A 21,117-nucleotide genomic window follows, 5' to 3' on the forward strand; every position below is an offset into this window, starting at 1 on the left:
TTGGTTAGCACAAAAGTGACAAAAGTGGATATAAACTGGAGAGATTAGAAATTAATTGGCAAAGGCATTCCCGAGGAGATGTGATTTCAAAAGGACTTTGAAGATGGGGAGAACAGTGGACTTCCAGGCAGAGGGAGAACATAATCAATAGACTTGGGTTCTCGTCCCAGCTTCACTAATTACTGCTATGTGACTTTAGGCAAGTCACAATTGCTCTGTACCTCAGTTCCCTCATCTGTAAAATTGGATTAAATATTGTTCTCCCTTCCTCTTAGACTGTAAGCCTCATGTGAGGCAGGGACTGTTTCTGATTTATTTTTGTCAGCAAAGTTGTTGGCTAGGTCACTAAGGGTGAGGTAAAGGGGAGGACTAGGGGGTTTCAGGAAGAATTTTAGAGTTTTGGAACAATTGGTTTGGGCAGTGGACATGGGAGGCTTGCCTAATTAATTCTAATTCCCTCACCTTTTCCTTAAAGCACCTATTTTCCACCCCTTTAATAATTTCTGTTACTCTTCTTTGGGCTTTCTCTGGTCTCACTTTTAAAGTGACAAACAAAAGCGGGCCATAGTACTTGGCTCTAGTCAGCACAGGGAATGGCGTAGAGGTTAATTATAAACTGCCGTATGCTCTACTCCTGTTGATTCATCCCAGTACTATACTGGCCTTTTAAATAGCAGTGCTCGATTGCTGGCTCATCTTTTTTGATAGTACTTGTGTTTCCCCAGTCTTTTCTATGCCTCCTTTATGGTGTTCACATTTGTCCATGAACTGCCGCTACCTTCCACTTGTCGCTATTGAATTTAATCTGGTTTTGGAACCTTCCCATTGCCAGAACCTAATTAGAACAATGATTTCATTCCATTTTTTGTAGCAGGTTTGTGTTTCTATGCCTCAGTTCTAGCTAGACTTTGCACCCAATTCTTTCCCCGTCGAAGTCAGATCTTTTATCTCACTCCTGTTCTGGCTGCTTCTGCTCTGTTTCTTCTCCACTTCTGGATTTGTATCCCCTGGAAATGTCTCTCATGCTCATAATAATGATGGTATTTATAATTGGTTTAGAGACTAACCATCACATTCATTCCATCCATCTTTCAAACACCACCTTCTGCAAATCCTATTGTTTCTGACTCTCATTGTCTAGCTCCTGTTCAAACCAGTTTTCTGCATCCTCTTCAATTGGCTAGAGGGTATTCTGTGTAACTGCCTTAGATTGTAGGCTGTGAAGGGTAGGAAATATCCTACTTGATTGGTGTACGTTATCCAACTACCACCATGGACAAAGACAAGTATTTTCCTGGTGGGAAAGCAAAGTATTCCAAGCAACTAATCAACAAATAAAAGTGATATTACTGAACTTTTTTTGATGTTTTCGTACTGCATTGTGATTGATCAGATCATGGTGAATTCTAAAAATATACTGCATTTTCATGGCAACACTAAAAATCCACCTCCTACTTGGAGACACCCTTGACCAATCTCCTGCTAGCCCCATCATACCAGCATTGTATATACTTAACATTTGTTGAGCATTTTGTTGTATTATTGCTGTTTCCTTCCTGTCGTCAATTTAGATTGTAAGGCCCTGAAGGTAGGAACCTTACCAATACACCACAAAGTAGGCACTAACTGTTGCTGATGATAATGAGAAGGAGGACATGATGAAGAACTGATTTGGAAGCCTTCTTTTGTAGGGTAACTGACCTCCAATTAGGAAGAAAATATTTCAATTTACTTTTCCTGATATCACAAGGTATCTTTGTTTCCAGGTTTTAAGGGGAGATATTGGGCACCTTTCAAGAAAATGTATCCTCTTGTGCACCAAGATTTTAAGAAATCAATGAACTCCTTGTAGTTCATGACAATCAAAATATTGTCAGACACCTGATAAATCTTCATTTTCCTGCTTTAGGTCCAAGGATCTAATAAAGGAAGCTATCCTGGACAATGACTTCATGAAGAATCTGGAACTGTCTCAGATTCAGGAGATTGTGGATTGTATGTATCCAGTGGAATATGGCAAAGACAGTTGTATCATCCAAGAAGGAGATGTTGGGTCACTGGTGTACGTCATGGAAGGTATGGTTTGTTACCCTAACATTTTGACATTCAAATATTTTCTTCCCATCTCATCAATCTGTGTAGAGACTGAAGTGTTTGGCATGAAGTGGATCAATTTTTCTCTTTGTCAGGGAACAGTTTAAAAAGAGGTGAAATATTCCTTAGGTATGGTTGATGACTGATTGCACGAAGTGTTCCTTAGTAGAATATTAATTCAAGAATTGAATAGTCCCTCTCAGAGAAAGTAAATACATTTATTAGAAAGATGGGTAAAGATTGAGCAGTGTAAATTAGGCAGTCCACTACCAGATAATAGAGCATCCTTAATAGCATCCCATGGCCTCAGGGAGGATTAGTTCAGAAGTTTCATGTGTTCCTATTACTGGGGAGAGTTTTGGGCCAAATTCTGAAATAGGCATCAACTGATGCTCCATTTCTGATTTTATTTGGCAGCTAAGATTCTGCATTGAGAAAACCTTTAACCTTTTAGAGCTCTGTGATGGGTATAAATGGTTGTATTGAATGCTTAGCCATCCAGTTCATGTGAGCAATCAGCATTGCATGGGTGTATGGGTGTGCCCCCCAAAGGGAGCAAATCAAACTAGAAGCAGTTTTGAAAAATCGAGAAGTGGGCTTTTCAGAAATACTTTAATCTCTACTTTGATTGAATTTTTCTCCATATGTAGGTGGGTTCTTTCCAAAGTTGTTACAAGATGTTTGGTAATGACTTAGTACAGTGCTCTGCACACAGTAAGCGCTCAATAAATATGATTGATGATGATGATGATGATTTGGAATGATATTATCTGTCTTTCATCGAAGGAGTAAAGGAAGCTCTTCTGAGTTTGTTCAATGCAGTAAGAACTGTATTTTTTCAGGTAGAAGGCTGAGATAGTTGCATTCTGTGAGTCAATGCTTGTTTAATTAAAGAAATAACAGTTCAGGAAAACTCCTCATTTCCTGGTTCTAACCTGTTTCTTCAGAAAGGTGATGATAGCAGATTGAATAGTAGATTTGAGCCACCAAGCAAATGTTTCACATTGTTTATCCATCTCTTAATACTTTTCTGCAGCTTTAAATGAACACATTTAGCAGAGGTGCTTTCCTTGTATTGTGGTGCCAAGACATGTTGGCCCATTTTGCATTACTGGTGTGAGTGAATTTCCTACTCTAGCAGTCTACCCTCTGGAGAGGTGTGGGTGAGTATGGATGTGACCAAAAGGAAAACAAGAGAAGGGATGAGGATGGAGGGCAATGGCAAAAACATGGTAGAGGGAGAGGGAGTGTGCAGAGACCGGGGAAGGAGAGAGAAAGGGATGAACGAGGTGATCTACAAAATAGATAGTCAAGAGTTGATGTTAAAAGAAAAATAAAATATAAAGGGGTCTGTGACAAGGACGCAATTTGTACAAGAAGCATTTGGTTGGCTTCAAATTTGTTCAGGTGTCTCGTCGCTTCTGCCAATCCTAAGGAAAATGGTGTTGAAATACAACCAAACACATCACCGTCTCCTCAGGCTAGTCATATCATGCAAACTGATGCCATGCAGCCATGATGCTGGCAACGCTTTCAGCATTTCTCAGGGCCTGGCAAAGAGCTGCAGGCTTTCCTGTTTTCTCTTCTCCAACTGCCACTCTGGAGCCCCAGAGTATTTATTTATTTTTTTAAATAAAGAGAAAACAAACAAAAGGCTTCTTGGGGTCCTGTGAGGTCTAGTAGGTGCTCTTCTGCTTTCTCCATTCCAGCTGCCACTGAGATGGAATCCACTCAAACACTTGACCCTCTTCACCCTCCCAGCCCCCTGCTTTCTCTCTGTCCTCTGCTGCAATGGTGCCAGTGGTGGAAACTGTAAGCACACATGTCCTACTTCATCCACACTAGTCAGTTTTGGAGGAAAACCTCTGTGTGTGTGTGTGTATGTGTGTGTGTGTGTGTGTCCCCAGTGGACATCCGCTTCTTGCATGAGTCCCTTCCTCCTACAGAGGTTCAAGGAAAAGTCTGACTCCCTCTTCCCAGGCTCTCTCCTTGCTTGGAAGATTCAGGGGAACCACTTGTAGGAAGTATCATGTCCTACTGGGAAGAGCTCTGGCTTGGGAGTCAGAGATTGTGGGTTCTAATCCCGCCTCTGCCACTTATCTGCTGTGTGACCTTGGGCAAGTCACTTCAGTTCTCTGTGCCTCAGTTACCTCATCTGTAAAATGGTGTTTGAGACTGTGAGCCCCCTGTGGGGCAGGGACTGGGTCCAGCCCAATTGGCTTGTATTCACCCCAGCGCTTAGTACAGTACCTGGCACATAGTAAGCACTTCACAAATACCATAATTATTATTATTATTATTACTGGTAATTTAAATTATGAGATGATTGATCAATAGCCATTGGAAACCACTTGTTAATCATATCTTTTTGAAGAATTACAACTGATTGCTATGAGACTCATATAGGACAGGGATTCTGTCCAACCTGATTAAATTGTAACTATCCCAGATTATAGAACAGTGCTTCACATGTAGTAAGCACTTAGCAAATAAAATGATTAGTATTTATTATTATTAATATTATTCTTTTGCAAAGTGGAGTACACCAACCCACTATGGAACACAGTAGAATGTGAGCCCCTTGTGGGATTGGGACTGTGTCCAGCCCTATTGGCTTGTATCCACCCCAGCAGATACATAGTAAGCGCTTAACAAATACCACAGTTATTATTATTATTATTATTATTATTATTATTAGTCTTGTTCCTATTAGTAGCTCTGACAAAGGTTTGAAGGGATACACTACGTGAAGTTGAGTTTCATAGTCCTTCATAATCCTCCTTGACCTCTCAGTTCATTTTGAAATTGTGAGCCCTTCTCCTGGAAATATCTAATCTTGGTTTCACTGACACTGTCCTCTCCTGCTTCTCCTCCTCTCTCTCTGATCATTCCTTCTCAGTCTCCTTCATGGGCTCCTTCTCTGCCTCCACCCTCTAACTGAGGGAGTCCCTCAGACTCAAGTTCTGAGTTCTATTCTCCATCTACACCCACTCCCTTGGAGAACTCACTCACTCCCACAGCTTCAGCCATTATTTCTATGTGGATAATTCCCAAATCTGCCTCTTTCAGCCCTGATGTCCTCCTTCTCTGCAGTCTTGCATTTCCTCCTGTCCTTAGTACATCTTGATGTGGCTATCCCACTGAGTTAGCAATAATGATAATTGATAACTGTGGTTTTGTTAAGCACCTACTATGTTCCAGACACTGTACTAAGCACTGGGGTGGTTACAAGCAGATCAGGTTGGACACAATCCCTGTCCCACATGGGGCTCGCAGTCTTAATTACCATTTTACAGATGAGGTAACTGAGGCATAGAGAAGCGAAGTGACTTGCCCAGGGCCACACAGCAGACAAAATATGCCATCTTCTTGATCGGTTGCTATCATGTTGATTGAAACGCTTTCCTATCTCACCTAGAGTGCCGCATCAGCCTACTCTCTGACGTCCCTGCATTCTATCTTACCCCCCTTCAGTCCATACTTTACTGTGCCTCCCGCTCCTCAAGGACCTCCAGTGGTTACACATCTATCTCTGCTCAAACAGAAATTCCAAAACCATTGGTTTTAAAGTCCTCAATCAGCTCACCCTCTCCTGAATTTTCTACTATAACTCAGCCCTTACACTGGATTCCGATAACACCTACTCACTTAATATACCTCCATCTCATCTATCTCACCACAGTCCCCCGGACCACATCCTCCCTCTGGCTTGGAATTCCCTTCCTCTTCAAATATGACAGATTACCACTCTCCCCATGTTCAAAGCCTTATTGAAATCACATCTCCTCCAAGACACCTTCCTATTTAAGCCTTCTGTTTCCTCTATTCCTTCTTGTTTCTGTGCTGCCTATGCATCTAACTGAACCCTTTAAGCACATGATATTCACTCTGCCCTCTATCTCACAGCATTTATGTACATATCCGTAATTTATTTCTTCATTTTAATGTCTGTCTCCCCCTCTAGTCTGTAAACACCTTATGGGCAGAGAAGGTGTCTACCAAATCTTTGTACTGTACTTTCCCGAGAGCTTAGCACAATGTTCTGTATACAATAAGCACTCAGTAATGTCACTAATTGATTGATTATAGATTATCTACATATTTTAATTGTCCATGCTCTTCCTATCCTGTATTAGGGCAATTTATTGGAGTTGACTTTAGGTAAAAATTAATGATGTTTTATGGTTGCGAATCGGTAGGGTACTTGACTCCTATCATGTACCATTTAGAAGCCTTTCTCTGGGAGAGTAGCTGATTGAATCAGAATGGAAAACTGTAACAATACTCATTGTGTCATAACAAAACAGTAAAAACCCTGTACATGTAGAGATACAGCAATTTACCAAAGCAAACAGGAAGGAGATTATCTCATTTTATCTTCGCAAAGTAATAACAATAATAATGATGGCATTTATTAAGTGCTTACTATGTGCAAAGCACTGTTCCAAGTGCTGGGGAGGTTAGAAGGTGATCAGGTCATCCCACAGGGACTCACAGTCTTAAACCCTATTTTACAGATGAGGTAACTGAGGCACAGAGAAGTTAAGTGACTTGCTCAAAGTCACACAGCTGACAATTGGCAGAGCCGAGATTTGAACCCATGAACTCTGACTCCAAAACCCATGCTCTTTCCATTGAGCCACGCTAGGGTGTGAGTTGAGTACCAACTAATGCTCTGGGAGGTACCATGAGTGATATTGCTATTAATTAAGAGGTGTTGTTCAGTGCCATTTAAGTAGAATTTTGATATTTTTATTTGAAGGGTAGAAAGCAGAAAAGAAAAAATTTCAAACACCCTTCAAAAACAAGTTGATATTCAGAACCAGGGGTGTAAAGCTAGTGCTGCCAGACAAAATTACAGGAATAACTTCATTTGAATTTGATGTCGATATGCACCAAGTTTTACCTAACTTGGCTTGACATTTGCTCTTCTCAAACAAAAAATTCTTCCGTCAAATTCATTTTTTAAGAAACCCTACATTATACATATGATTTCATTGAGTTGATTTAATAATAGTTTGGAATTAGCATTTTCAGTTTGGTTGGAAGATGTTCTTTATATGGGGCTTACTCTGATTCATGTGTGGATTTGTTGGCATTAAGAAGTAACATAAGGTCAATGATCCTGATGTATTGTCCCCATACTTGTCAATTTCCATTTATACTTCCACCCAAATAACCATATGTGCCCAGGTAGATGACACAGTCTGATTAACCACAATCTGGTTCAAACTTGATTAAATGACTGTGCTTCCTATCCTGGACCCACACAGAGGATCAAATTGGCTAACATTTTGGAAAGATAATGTTCCTTTCTCTCCCCCGTTATGTTCAGAAAGCAGAAAGGTCAGTCCACGTGTCATTCCAAGTAATGTCAATGTGTGAGCCTATGCAGTATTGCCCATGGATTTTCTACAAGGTTCTCTTCACTGGGAACAATTTTTGCGCACAAACTGTCTGAGGTAAAAACTTTTCTATTAGGGGTCCAAATAAGATATACCCATGGTCCAAATTCATGGGATGATAAATCAGCTGGCCTAGTTGAAGCCACAAATGTTTAAGTGCAGTCAGCTGCAAGTTAGAAAAACAGAATCTCTAGTTATAAGTAATCTATTCTTCCAAAATCTTTCCCTTACAAACATTGTTTGCCAACCCTGGTCTAGTTTATTTAGCTTGTGTTGAGTTTGTAATTGCATCATTACCTACTCTAAATTTTTCTTTTTCAGATCAAAGCATGGCTTTTGCTTGCTTTAATCCTCAGTCTCTATCTCAGCTCCTCTTATGCTAGATTCCTCACGGACACTCACTTCAAGTCCCTGTTTCTCTTACAAAATCAATATTCTTGATTTATTTTTCTCATTTTTTTTCCTTAAAGAAAGGCCATCCTCTTGACTTCTTGAACAAATGGAAATATTTTATTGAGGCTTTTACCTGTTAACTTGATCTACAGATTCATTTTCAGTGAAAGATCACTGATAATTCTCCTCAGGTTTCAGTTGTGTGTTCTCTTGAGATTTCAGTCTTGTGTCATGAATAGGCATCAGCCGCTTGCTTTTCCGTTCTTCTTGATAGAAGCAATACCTTGTTAAGCAGTAAGTGAAGCTTGCTGATACCAGGTCTGTCTACTACCATACTGATCTGTTACATTATTCATTTACACCAACTGAATGTGAACTTATAATGCTGTCCACCATTGAAAAGAAGTGCACACAACTTAATACTGCAGTTAGAGCAGTTTTTTCATTTAAGCATATTTTTCCAATATCATTATATAATTAAGTACAAATGTGATTCAGTGAAAGCTGGCATTCAGTAGAGATTTCAGATCAGATTGTACATTAGCAATGCTTCTGTCCATGTCAGTTAGCATTCACTACACTACCTAAGAACATAAGGGAATTGAATACATTTTCATGTGAATTAAATCTCTGAGTAAATTTAACAGAACACAATCTTCTCACTCTCCAAAAGCAAGTGTTGACTTTTGGCCTCATACGTTTTCCAGATTAATCTAGATGTCCTAAAATTGTGAAAATCCAAATCCATTTGGAGGTTTCTTTTTTAATCATCTTGGCAGAGTTGACATTTTAGCGATAAGGTTAGAAAATCATCCTTAACGTGGTTTTGGACCAGCTGATTCCCCAAGGAAATGGCTGTGTTTTTAAAGTGGGATGGGAAGTGGAAGGAAGTTTTGCTATCCCTTTCAGAGGGCAGCTGGGGGTGGGAAAGAAACTTCTCTGCACTGCTCATGGATTGAATAACAAAAATTAATGACTCTAGTGTATAATCCTGACTTTGCTGTACTTTGGCTACACACTCTTGGAAGCCCTATTTACTTTGGCTTCCCAGACAATGCCTTCACCACCGACAAGGTTGGGAGTTTTCACAGGCTACATATCCTTAGAAATACTTTTGGTTATGTTTTAGCTGTTGTTTCACACAGTGTTCTTTCTGCTATGTTGGGGGGGCGCTTCTCAGTTTCCCAGTGAATGGCAGCTATACCTCACATTTTTCTGTGCTGTTTCCTGGTGCATGAAAACATCTCTTATAATAGTGATGGCATTTGTTAAGCACTTACTATGTGCCAAGCACTGTTCTAAGTGCTGGGGGGATGCAAGGTAATCAGGTTGTCCCACATGGGGCTCACAGTCTTAATCCCCATTTTCCAGATGAGGGAAATGAGGCACAGGGAAGTTAAGTGACTTGCCCAAAGTCACCCAGCTGATGAGTGGTGGAGCTGGAATTAGAACCATGGCCTCGAACTCCCAAGCCCGTGCTCTTTCCTCTGAGCCATGCTGCTGCCTATCATTCCTCAGCCTGATGTAATTGTAAGAGATGTTCTCATGCACCAGAACTGAGGAACTGCTAGAATAACCATTTAAGATTAGTGTTTTAGCATTACTAATTTTCTCTTGGGGAGGCAAATATGAAATGCACCTCAAGTTTCTTGCCTCAACTTGCTGAAAAATCCTTGGAGAGCATGCTAAAATTTCCAATTTAGCTAAATTTAAAAAATGCTTCCTGAATTGAAATTACCCATGAAGCACTTTTGCCCGGGTCCATTTGTGGCCCAAGTAGACAGTTATTTTTGAGGATTCCTGCTGGGTCTATTATTCAACATGTGGAACTCTATGTGATTCTAAAGTCAGAAAACTTCACTACTGTTGGCATAGCTGTGAGCCCGTTGTTGGGCAGGGACCGTCTCTATATGTTGCCAACTTGTACTTCCCAAGCGCTTAGTACAGTGCTCTGCACACGGTAAGTGCTCAATAAATATGATTGAATGAAAGAATGAATAGCTCCAACTGATACAACTGGGGCTAGATCCTGAATCTCTGGATTCTACAGAGCAGAGCTTTTACCATGTAGTGAAAAGATCCTAAACCATGACCTTCTATCTCCTTGAAGCATGTAGCCCATCAACCACAACGTCGCACCCACTAAAAATGCATTCATTCATTCAGTTGTATTTATTGAGTGTTTACTATGTGGAAAGCACTGTACCAATCACTTGGAAGAGTACAGTACAACCATAAGCAGATATATTCCGTGCCCACAACAAGCTTTCAGTCTAGAGGGGGAGACAGACATTAATATAAATAAATAAATTACAGATATGCACATAAATGCTGTAGGGCTGGGAGGGGGGGATGAATAAAGGGAGCAAGTCAGTGTGACTCAGAAGGGAGTAGGAGAAGAGGAAAGGAGGGCTCTTGGAGGAGAAGTGCCTTAAGTAAGACTTTGAAGTGGAAGTGAGTAATTGTCAGCTATGAGGAGGGAGGGCATTTCAGGCCAGAGGCAGGAGATGGGCAAGAGATCAGTGGTGGGATAGGTGAGATTGAGGTACAGTGAGATGGTTGGCATTAGAGGAGCAAAGAGTGTGGGCTGGCTTATAGTAGGAGAGTAGGGAAGTGAAAAAGGAAGGGGAAAGGTGATGGAGTGCTTCGAAGTCCAGTGGTGATCACCGCTCTCTTTTCATCCTTAATACGTGTGGAACCCAACACTCCCCATATCAAAGCCAATGCTTTTGAAGTAGAATCCCACTTGCAGTTGTGCCCTTTAAGCAGTTGATATTCACCCCACCCGCTCTCTGCCTCTGCATTTATGTACATATCTGTAATTTGTTTTAATGTCTGTCTCACTCTCTAGACTGTAAGTTCTGTTGCATTGTACCCTCCCAAGACCTTAGTACAGTGGTTTGCACCCAGTCAGTGCTCAGAAAATACCACTGATTCATTGAGAATCCTGGATTAACTTTCCACTTGCTATTAGCAGTTTTTTAGACATCTAGTATTTACTTCAGTTTGATTCAGTGACTTTGTTCACTTGTTCAATAACAGAAAAATATTAGAAAATACCTAGGGCAGATGATGAGATTCTTTGGGGAAATGGTTTTCCACTTCCTCTCTCTGCCTTTACTTGCATAGTCGACACAGTGAAGACCAAAGCAGGAGTATGATGAGCACAACTTCAGGCTACAGCCCCATGACCCAGGACTCTTTGTCAGAGAGAGCTTCTGGTTACCTGAAGTCATTGCTTCTTTCCCTCCTTCCTCACTTACTACCACTGGAATAAGGTGGACTGAGACTCTGTTAAGAATAGTTACAAAGTTGGGAAGGTTGTGACTGCTTTGATCAAAGATGTCCCTATTGGTTAGGTGAAGAGACAGAGGGCAAGTTCCTTCCAGGAATAATGGACTCCTGCTTTCTCATGTACTATTGAATTGTGCTTCTGTCTTATTTTGTCCAGATATTGCTTTCCCAAAGATATTTCTTCCCTCATCTTCTAGATTGTGGGATCCCTTGAGGCCGCATTTATCACTTGAATCAATATCCTTGGACCTTTCCCTCGCAGGTAGTACAGTGCTTTGCTCAAAGTATATGCTTGACAAATGTCAAAAGTGATGCCTGTATTAATAAAGCTTTCCCTCAAAACCCAAGTATTTGTTGGAGTCTTTATTCTGTATTTTATTTACATTTTTCCTCAAAATAATTAGGTTGTCTCTTGGAAATAATATTTATTCCTTATTAATGGACAGTTAATTATGCTATTTCCCAAGGAGCTTAATTGATAGATTACTGAGATGAAGTAGAACAAAAACAGTGACATCTTCCCCAACTGAGACTATTTGGATACTACATGATGATTATTGCAATTTTGCTTGGTGTTTTAGGCATTTCGATATCAGACTTCCGCTGCACTAAAGAGCTTCACGTAGGTCTTAGAGAAGCAGCGTGGCTCAGTGGAAAGAGCCCGGGACTGGGAGTCAGAGGTCATGGGTTCTAATCCTGGCTCCACCATTTGTCTGTTGTGTGATTTTGGGCAAGTTACTTCACGTCTCTGTGCCTCAGTTAGCTCATCTGGAAAATGGGTATTAAGACTGTGAGCCCCATGTGGGACAACCTGATCACCTTGTATCCCCCCAGCGCTTAGAACAGTGCTTGGAACATTCTAGACTGTGAGCCCGCTGTTGGGTAGGGACCACCTCTGTATGTTGACAACTTGTACTTCCCAAGTGCTTAGTACAGTGCTCTGCACACAGTAAGCACTCAATAAATACAATTGAATGAATGAATGAATAGGAAGTGCTTAACAAGTACTATTATTATTATTATTATTATTATTATTATTATTATTATTATTATTATTAGAGGGTGATCTGACTTCATGATCTCAGTGCTTAATTGATGCACCATAGGTCTCTAGAGTGTTTTCAATGTTTCCATTCATTTAATAATAATAATAATAATAATGGCATTTATTAAGCACTTACTATGTGCAAAGCACTGTTCTAAGCACTGAAAAGATGTGCATCAACTGTGAAATCCCCATTCAGTCTTGTGGCCCAAGTGTGCCCTCCTCTCATTCATTTTTTTGAGAAAGAAGTTGAGAATGTGGATGTATTTATCTGCCTCTTTACATGTAAGGAACCTGGTTGTGAGCAGTGCCAAGTTCACCAAAGGGGTTTCGTCTGCAAAGAAGGACACAAAGAGTTTGCTGGTGGGAAACCTCAGTATGGACACAAATCTCTCAGCCAGATCACCAGCTAATCAGTCTGGACCCTAGAAATCAAACCATGTTTCCTGTGTGGGAGGGCATTCAACCATCCTAAGTGAAAAATACACCATAACACAACGGGAGAACAGATGTTTGTTTGAGTGATTGAAATACCAGAGCCCAGAGAGATTGAAAATACGATGGCATGGGGGCTGGGAGAGGGGGAAGAACCCAGGTCTGGAGGTGCAGGAATATGCCTAGAAACAATGGAAAGGAATAAATGAGGGGAGGGGAACAGTGGAGAGAGATTCATAAGATCATTTGGACTTATTACCTTAATGTCCTATCATTTTGGTAGGACTGGTTTGGGAATGAAATATAATAGACTTCATATGTCTATTGCAGCGTGGCTCAGTGGCAAGAACACGGGCTTTGGAGTCAGAGGTCATGGGTTCAAACCCCGGCTCCACCAATCCTCAGCTGTGTGACTTTGGGCAAGTCACTTAACTTCTCTGTGCCTCAGTTACCTCATCTGTAAAATGGGGATTAAGACTGCGAGCCCCCGGTGGGACAACCTGATCACCTTGTAGCCTCCCCAGTGCTTAAAACAGTGCTTTGCACATAGTAAGTGCTTAATAAATGCCATTATTAATATTATTATTATTGGAAAATGTACATCATAGTATAATAATAATAATAATGATGGCATTTGTTAAGCGCTTACTGTGTGCAAAGCACAGTACATGATTCAAGCATGTTTTTGAGGAACAAATTTACACACTTTTGGTGAGTTATACATGAAGTTATACTATTAAGAACCCTATTTGTATCTGTTTTTTAAAAAATATGACAATGTGACATTTTAAGGTCCTCAACAAAATAATTAGCCAGTGGGAGTAAAACTAACTGCATTTTTCAATGTTTCAAGTTGAACTTGGTATTACAGGCTAATTAATACAAAGATTAAGTTATTTTCATGAACGCACTCCTTTATGGGGTAAGGTAGATAATTTTGCAGAGTTAACGTTGTTTGCCAGATGCTTATGCATATAGGATATAAAAAACAGGCTGTGAAAGGTTCCAATTCACATTCAGTGGAACTGTATATGAAGGGAGAAAATTACGAATAGTACAGTCATTACTTCAGACTATATTTCAGAATTACTTTGTTGCTTTTAGATTCTGAGCTATCATAAAACTTCTTGAAGGAAACAATTATTATTTGCCGGTGGACGCTTTCTCCTTTTTAGAATTAAATGAAGAAATTTTGCTTCTTGAACTACTGCTTCTCATCTTTCATATAATAATAATACTAACAGTGATGATGGTATTTGTTAAGCACTTACTATGTGCCAGGCCCTGTTCTAAGCTTTGGGGTAGATACAAGCTAATCATATATGTGGGATAGAGCAAATGTTTACAAAATATCATATTTTAGCTGGGAGATTAAGTATCCACAAACAAAAAACATTTGCAGAGGGAACCAAAAGTATTCAGTGCTCATGTAAATTATTTCAGTAATGGCCATATTTTCCTCATTCACTTTGCTGGTATATATATACATCTGTAATTTATTTATGTATTTAATATCTGTCTCTCCCTCTAGACTGTGAGCTTGTGGTGGCCAATAATGTATCTCTTTATTGTTATATTGTACTCTCCCAAGTGTTTAGTACAGTGCTTTGCTCACAGTTAAGGGCTCAATAAATTCGATTGAATGAAAGAATGAATGAATGGTAGCGACCATAGCCTGTTTCCTCTCACTGGACCTATACTTGTATACTTAATCATTAGGGATCTGGATTATTTGAATAATTTAGATATCATGGAATAAAAAGATTTATAAATTAAATTTTATCCAACTCAATTTTGAATTTTGAGTTCACTCAGAATTTATGCACTGCTCCAAAATAATATCTTAATTACCCCTAAGGCTTTGGAAGATAACTTCTGATGCTTGTTTGAGAAGACAGTTATAATAGCCAAAAAACAAAACTAATCTCATAAGCATAGTGGTGAACTATGAATCTATCCTCTCCACACTTTCGGCACCACCCCCTCCCTTCCTAAAAACCAAATCAAACCAAAACAAAAATATCGTTTAACATGTGTGAACAAACCAACAGGGTTCTTCAATGGGATGGCATCTCCTTGGATAGTGCTTACTACATTTTCAATTCTATTCCACCTCCCTGTTTGCTGCAGTGGATTTCATAGATAGAAACTCCCTGGGAAGTGCTTACTATATTTTAAATTTCATTCTATTTCCCTATTTGCTGTAATGTCCTGGATTTGCTTTGGATCATTTGTGTTTGCACTGGAATTTCCAGAGGGTGTTCCAGTGATTATTCTGACAGTCCAGTTCAACCCTAAAACAATTCCTTTATTACTATTTAAATATAGCCCCGAGTTTCACAGAACGCCCACAGCAGTTTTTAAAGGAAGAAGAATTTTTTTGTAGTTATTTTTCATTGAAGGAGTTGGAAAATCACTGTTGGCTCAAAAGGATAAATGGTACAACAGGATAAATATTAGCTTTTTAAGAAAAAAAAAGATTGCATTATATTAGCATACACCTTATCCAAGCGTGGCAGTGTGGCTTCTAGATTGTCCATTAGATCCTCTTGAACTCTTGGATGCTTTTGAGGCATAAAGGTGGACAGCAAGTTGTTGAAAGCTGCAAATAACTCATTAGAGAGGTATTTCTTTAGGCTTAGGACCTGCTTGAATACGTTGGTCACACATGATACTTCATCCCCATGTCAACAATTTCCCTGGAAGATGGAAACTTTTTTTGGCTCATGGAAAGGTAACATCCTTTCTGCTGATCATGGCAACATTGAATGCCTGACATTAGAGGGGGAAAAAGTGGTGACTCTGGGTGCATTGAGAAAGTGAGAAGGGTTGAAGTGTGGGATTAGAATGTGAAATTTTAGGATTTTTTTTTAACCAACTCCAGCCATTTTTTCGATCTGTAGGGTTTGGTAACTGTTTCTTTTTCAACCTAATCATGGATTAACATGGAGTTCATCCAAGGATCTCAGTAGGATTTCTAACAGTCCAGACCCTCGTGTTTTAATTCCATTCACAGTGGTGGATTGGGGTGTGCTGAAGCACTTTTATCCACCACTGCCTTCATGGCCCATAAAATGATATAATGTACTCTTTTTCTTCTAGAATTTTCCTGGATACATTCATTCATCTCTCCCATTTAACCTTCTCCCTTTCCTTCCTATGAAAGCATCTAGATAAATAGAGCACTCCATTCATGAAATAGTGCTTGTTGAATGAATAGTACTACAGCCTAGCTTGCACTCTTCACACCTCTAAATGCCAACCTACTTAACTGTACCTCAATCTCATCTATTTCCCTGCACACCCATCACACGCACCCTGCCTCTGGGCCGGGCACCTCCTTCTTCATATCTGATAGATGATCACTGTCCCCCGCTTCAAAACCTTATTTAAAGGCACATTTAGAAGCAGCCAGGCTCAGTGGAAAGAGCACGGGCTTGGGAGTCAGAGGTCATGGGTTCTAATCCTGGCTCCACCCTTTGTCAGCTGTGTGACTTTGGGTGAGTCCCTTAACTTCTCTGGGCCTCAGTTACCTCATCTGTAAAATGGAGATTAAGACTATGAGCCCCACATGGGACAACATGATCACCTTGTATCTCCCCCAGCATTTAGAACAGTGCTTTGCACATAGTAAGCCTTAACAAATGCCATTATTATTATTATTATTATTATTTATTCCAAGAGGCTTTCCCTGACAACTCCTCTTTTATGCCTTCCCTGACCAACTTCTCATTCTCCTCTTCTCTCACTCCCTTCTGCATCACCCTTTATTCACCCCTCCTTCAGCCCCACAGCAATTATGTATATGTCCATAATTTAAGAATTTAAACTAATGCCTTTCTCTGCCTCTAGACTGTAAGCTGTTTGTGGGCGGGGACATTTCTAGCAACTCCGTTATCTTGTACTATCCCAAGCACTTAGGAGAGTGCTCTTCACACAGTTAGTGCTCACTGTGATTCATTATTGAGCACCATATAGGTGCCAAGGACTGCACTAAAGCAGCCGTTTTCAGGGCCCTTGCTGCAAAGATAGCAAGTATTATTTGAATTATTTAGATATCAGATCGGTCAGGGTGAGGCGGCCGGGGCGTGCCCCGCCACTTATTATCCGCTGTGTGACTTTGGGCAAGTCACTTCACATGTTTCCAGTCTGTGAGCCCACTGTTGGGTAGGGACCGTTTCTATATGTTGCCAACTTGGACTTTCCAAGCGCTTGGTGCAGTGCTCCGCACACAGTGAGCACTCAATAAATACGACTGAATGAATGACTCCCCACAGCACATATGTTGCCAACTTGTACTTCCCAAGCGCTTGGTACAGTGCTCTGCACACAGTAAGCGCTCAATAAATACGATTGATTGATTGATTGATTATATATCTGTAATTGATTGTTTTATCTATTTGTATTAATGTCTGTCTCCCCCTCTAGACCGTGAGCTTGTTGCTGGGTAGGGACCGTCTCTATATATTTCCGACTTGTACTTCCCAAGCGCTTAGTACAGTGCTCCGCACACAGTAAGCGCTCAATAAATACAATTGAATGAATGAATAAATTGATTAACAAATTAAATTTTATCCAATTCAATTTTGAATTTTGAGTTCACTCTTGGAATTTATGCACTGCTCCAAAATAATATCTCAGTTCTTTCTAAGGCTTTGAAAGATAGTGCTCGGCACACAGTAAACACTCAATAAATACAATTGATTGAATGAATGAATGAATAACGAATGATGCTTGTTTCAAAAAACAATTATGGGGAGTATACAAGGTGATAAAGTTCTAGACTGTGAGTCCACTGTTGGGTAGGGACTGTCTCTATATGTTGCCAACTTGTACTTCCCAAGTGCTTAGTACAGTGCTCTGCACACAGTAAGTGCTCAATAAATACGATTGATTGATTGATTGATTATAATAGCCTAATGTTGGATATAATAGTTTATGAATATAAACCCGTGCTACAAACAAAAATAATCTCATAAGTGTATTGGTGAACTACGAATATGACCTTTCCACTCTCTCTGTGCCACCCCAACCCCTATTATTGAGCACCATATATGCGCCAAGGACTGCACTAAAGCAGCCATTTTCAGGGTTCTTCCTGAACCAACAGGGTTTACTAGCCCCAGATGTCCTAACAGCCATAACTTCTCAACATCCTAAAAATTGGTAACAACTGCTGCTGCTGCTATTGTTCCCGCACTCGGTCTTTCAAGTGAGCAGTGCATGTCTTGACCAAGGCACACTGTGACTCTAGAACATGTGAATTTTTTCTAACCTCTGACATATCAATTGATCGATAGATGGAATTTATTCAGTCCTTACTTTGTGCAGAGCACTGTACCAAGCACTTGGGAGAGTACAAATCAATAGAGTTGGTAGATATGTTCCATGCCCACAATGAGCTTATGGTCTAGAATGGGAGACAGACATTAATACATATTTATTAATCTATATATATGTGTACATATATAAAATAACATATACACATGCACATATATAGTATATAAATATTTAGTCTTACATATGCCTCCAGAAATAATTTCAAGAAGCTGCTGATACATTCAAAGTGGTGAATAACCACAAGATAATTTTTTCACCCAAGTCCACCTCTTTTCCCTCAGCTGGACTGTTTCCAATTTTCCAAAGTTCTTGGTTCTATGGCACATGGAAGTCGAATAAAACACAGCTCTTTTGCCAACTTCTAAACTTTCCTTCTGATGAGGAACACTTGTATGTAAAAACTTTTCTTTATTTTGGAATAAAGGCCCAAATATGAAAGCAAACTGGAAAGAAAAGAAAAAGAGCTTTGGCAATAGAAAAAAAAACCCAGTAAATTTTCATAACTGATGAAAAGAGCAGATTGTTTAGCTGTTGGAACACATTCATTTGTGCTGTCCATAAACTTTCCCTATGATTTACATATCATTTTGAAATTTTCTTCTTTTCTGCTCAAGGTCTTTCTTATTGTTTTTGCATTCCTCTCAGCTCACCTGAGAATGAATCAAATTTTCCAGTTCCCCAGTAGCAGAAATCTCAGGCTATAAATTAGGATTTGAGCTGCCCACGCAGGTTATAGTCAGGGGGCAGGTACCTATTACCTATTTGCTGACTAAATTTGATCTTCGACCCTGACTTCTGTTTTGTACATTGCATTTTAACAGCACTATTAGGATAATTTTTTAGATAGAAGCTTTGGAGAAGGTTATGAAAAGCTAAATAGTTGACATATCCCAAAGGCCACTTAAGATCTTTGAGTTTATTTTCTTGAATTCATGTAATCCTCAAACACCAAAATGTGGTATCCACATCTGAATTTTTTTCAGTAGAAAATAAAAAGGGAAATATTAGGGTTGAAAAATTTGAGTACAGATAATTGTTGGGTACCTTGTCAATTCTGAAGCATTCAACCCCCCCAAAAAATTATTTACCAGTTTTCCCAATAGTTGAAGTGATAGGCTTTTTGGCTATCTCCTATTTTACCCCTAAGCCTTCTAGATACCGAGTAAACCAAATTGTCTTTTTCTTTTACTGAAAAGCCTTCATAATTTTTAAATTTTATTTTTAGAGTCCATTTTCTAGGAAAGTTCACAGTAGATGATGAAAAACACTAGTAAATACTAAAGGGATCCTACGGTAATTTTGAAAAATTATATTTCAGGGTGGTCTTAGCATCGGTTTATAAAAGATAAAATCTAGTCTGTTGGAATTATATTGAGTTCTATTCTGCTTTCCTTGCATAAAAGGGCTTTCTTTTATATTGCTGAACTAAAATCCAGCCTCAAAGAAGAAGGAAAATAGAGAAAATGAAAGTATTTATAACTTTACATAGCCTCTAAATGTCCTGCCTACAAGTAAAGTTAATGAAAGGAACTGAAGATTAAGTCATTTTGACCTGTTCCTTTGTTACAACAAATATATTCTCTCATGTCATAACACAGCTCTTCCATTTTTTCTCAGGGTACCTTGGGGTATCATATTCCCCAAGATATTTCAAGCACTTCATTTGAGCTCCATCACCCTAACAACATCTCACATTATTAGTCAGTTACCTTGAGGAGGATTTGAAAGTAGCTTGGGCCGAGATTCTTTATCAGAGGACTCAAAGGTTCTAGGCTGGATTGGGTATAATAGCAGATATGTTCCTGAGATTGCGCCCTTGTGCATACCTCCTGACCCCAGGGAAACCATCCATTTGAGAATTACTGCTGCTGGAATGAGTTAGGATAAATAAAGGAAAAGTTAGGTAGCAGGAGAATTACAGCCCAGAGTAAGCACTTAACAAGTACCATTTAAAAAAAAAAAAATCTAAAAGGAGTGCCTGAGGGAAGTTGCATAATTTCCACCCCTAAAGATCTTTATAAATAATAATAATAACAATGGTAATAATGGTATTTGTTAAGTGCTTACTAGTGCCAAACACTGTTTTAAGTGCTGGGGTAGATACAAGGTTATCAGGTTGTCCCACCTGGGGCTCACAGTCTTGATCCCCATTTTATAGATGAGGTAACTGAGGCCCAGAGAAGTTAAGTGACTTGCCCAAAATCACACAGCTGACAAGTGGCGGAGTCGGGATTAAAACCCACACCCTCTGACTCCCAAGCCTGGGCTCTTTCCACTAAGCCACACTGTTTTTCTAAAAATAGATAAAACCTACCTGTTTGGAGGCAGAAGGTGGACTAAATGATCCCTTAAGGTCTCTCTCAGAACTACAATTCTAAGATATGTGTCACTTTTGTTAAAAATTTAGAATGTTCTAAAAAGAAAAGAATTTCTGGAGTGTGACAGTCTTATTTTGACTTAAGCTTTCTCCAGTCTCATTCTTCTCTATGGCACAAAAAATAGAACCAAACATTGGATTGATGAGCTCTCCCACCCTCCCTGTCCTTACTGAATTAATAGGATTAATAGGACATTTTTCTAGAAAAACTCTGATTAAAATATTACCGATCATAGCCATTATTTTAGTCACAGTACATACTTCTCATGAAATAGAAATAGGGGATGGGGAGGATTGAATCATCAGCTAAATATATGCCTTAAAAATGAAATTAAGATGGAATGAAAATTTTTAGTTTGTCATTGCCAGCTAAGTCTTGGAAAACAGCTCCAAGAAGAAATGTTTATATTGCAAGTTTATTGATTTCAAGAAACAACTAAAATGTGTATAGGCTTTCCTGGTGATATATTCCCTGCAACTCTGATGCAGTTTCAGTTAGACCACGTAACCAGTTATAAAGTTACTCCACTTCACTCAAGTGCAAGGGGGCAGTTTGTCCACTTCTCTTGGTCCACCCCTTGCCGTATATAAAATTATAATTTTCTTGACTCGATGCTGTTGATCAGTGCTCTGCTACCAAGAGATATGGCTAACATGAGTAATTTTGATCCCCAGATTTTTATAATACTACGGTTTAATCTCTACCCTGTAAAGTCCTCATGGGCAGTTTAATT

The 21,117-nt window shown here is 39.5% G+C and overlaps 1 protein-coding gene across 2 annotated transcripts in view; it reads left to right on the forward strand.

The window, feature by feature from the left end:
* PRKG1 (protein kinase cGMP-dependent 1) overlaps positions 1 to 21,117 on the forward strand; it is a 1,213,342-nt gene that overhangs the window by 149,915 nt on the left and 1,042,310 nt on the right. For both annotated transcript variants that reach the window (XM_038744169.1, XM_038744170.1), the window contains one exon: positions 1,910 to 2,076. In XM_038744169.1, coding sequence (XP_038600097.1) covers positions 1,910 to 2,076 — 167 coding nt within the window. The remainder of the gene's footprint in view (positions 1 to 1,909; positions 2,077 to 21,117) is intronic.

This window comes from Tachyglossus aculeatus, chromosome 3, assembly GCF_015852505.1.
Source record: "Tachyglossus aculeatus isolate mTacAcu1 chromosome 3, mTacAcu1.pri, whole genome shotgun sequence".
Classification (NCBI taxonomy): Eukaryota; Metazoa; Chordata; class Mammalia; order Monotremata; family Tachyglossidae; genus Tachyglossus; species Tachyglossus aculeatus.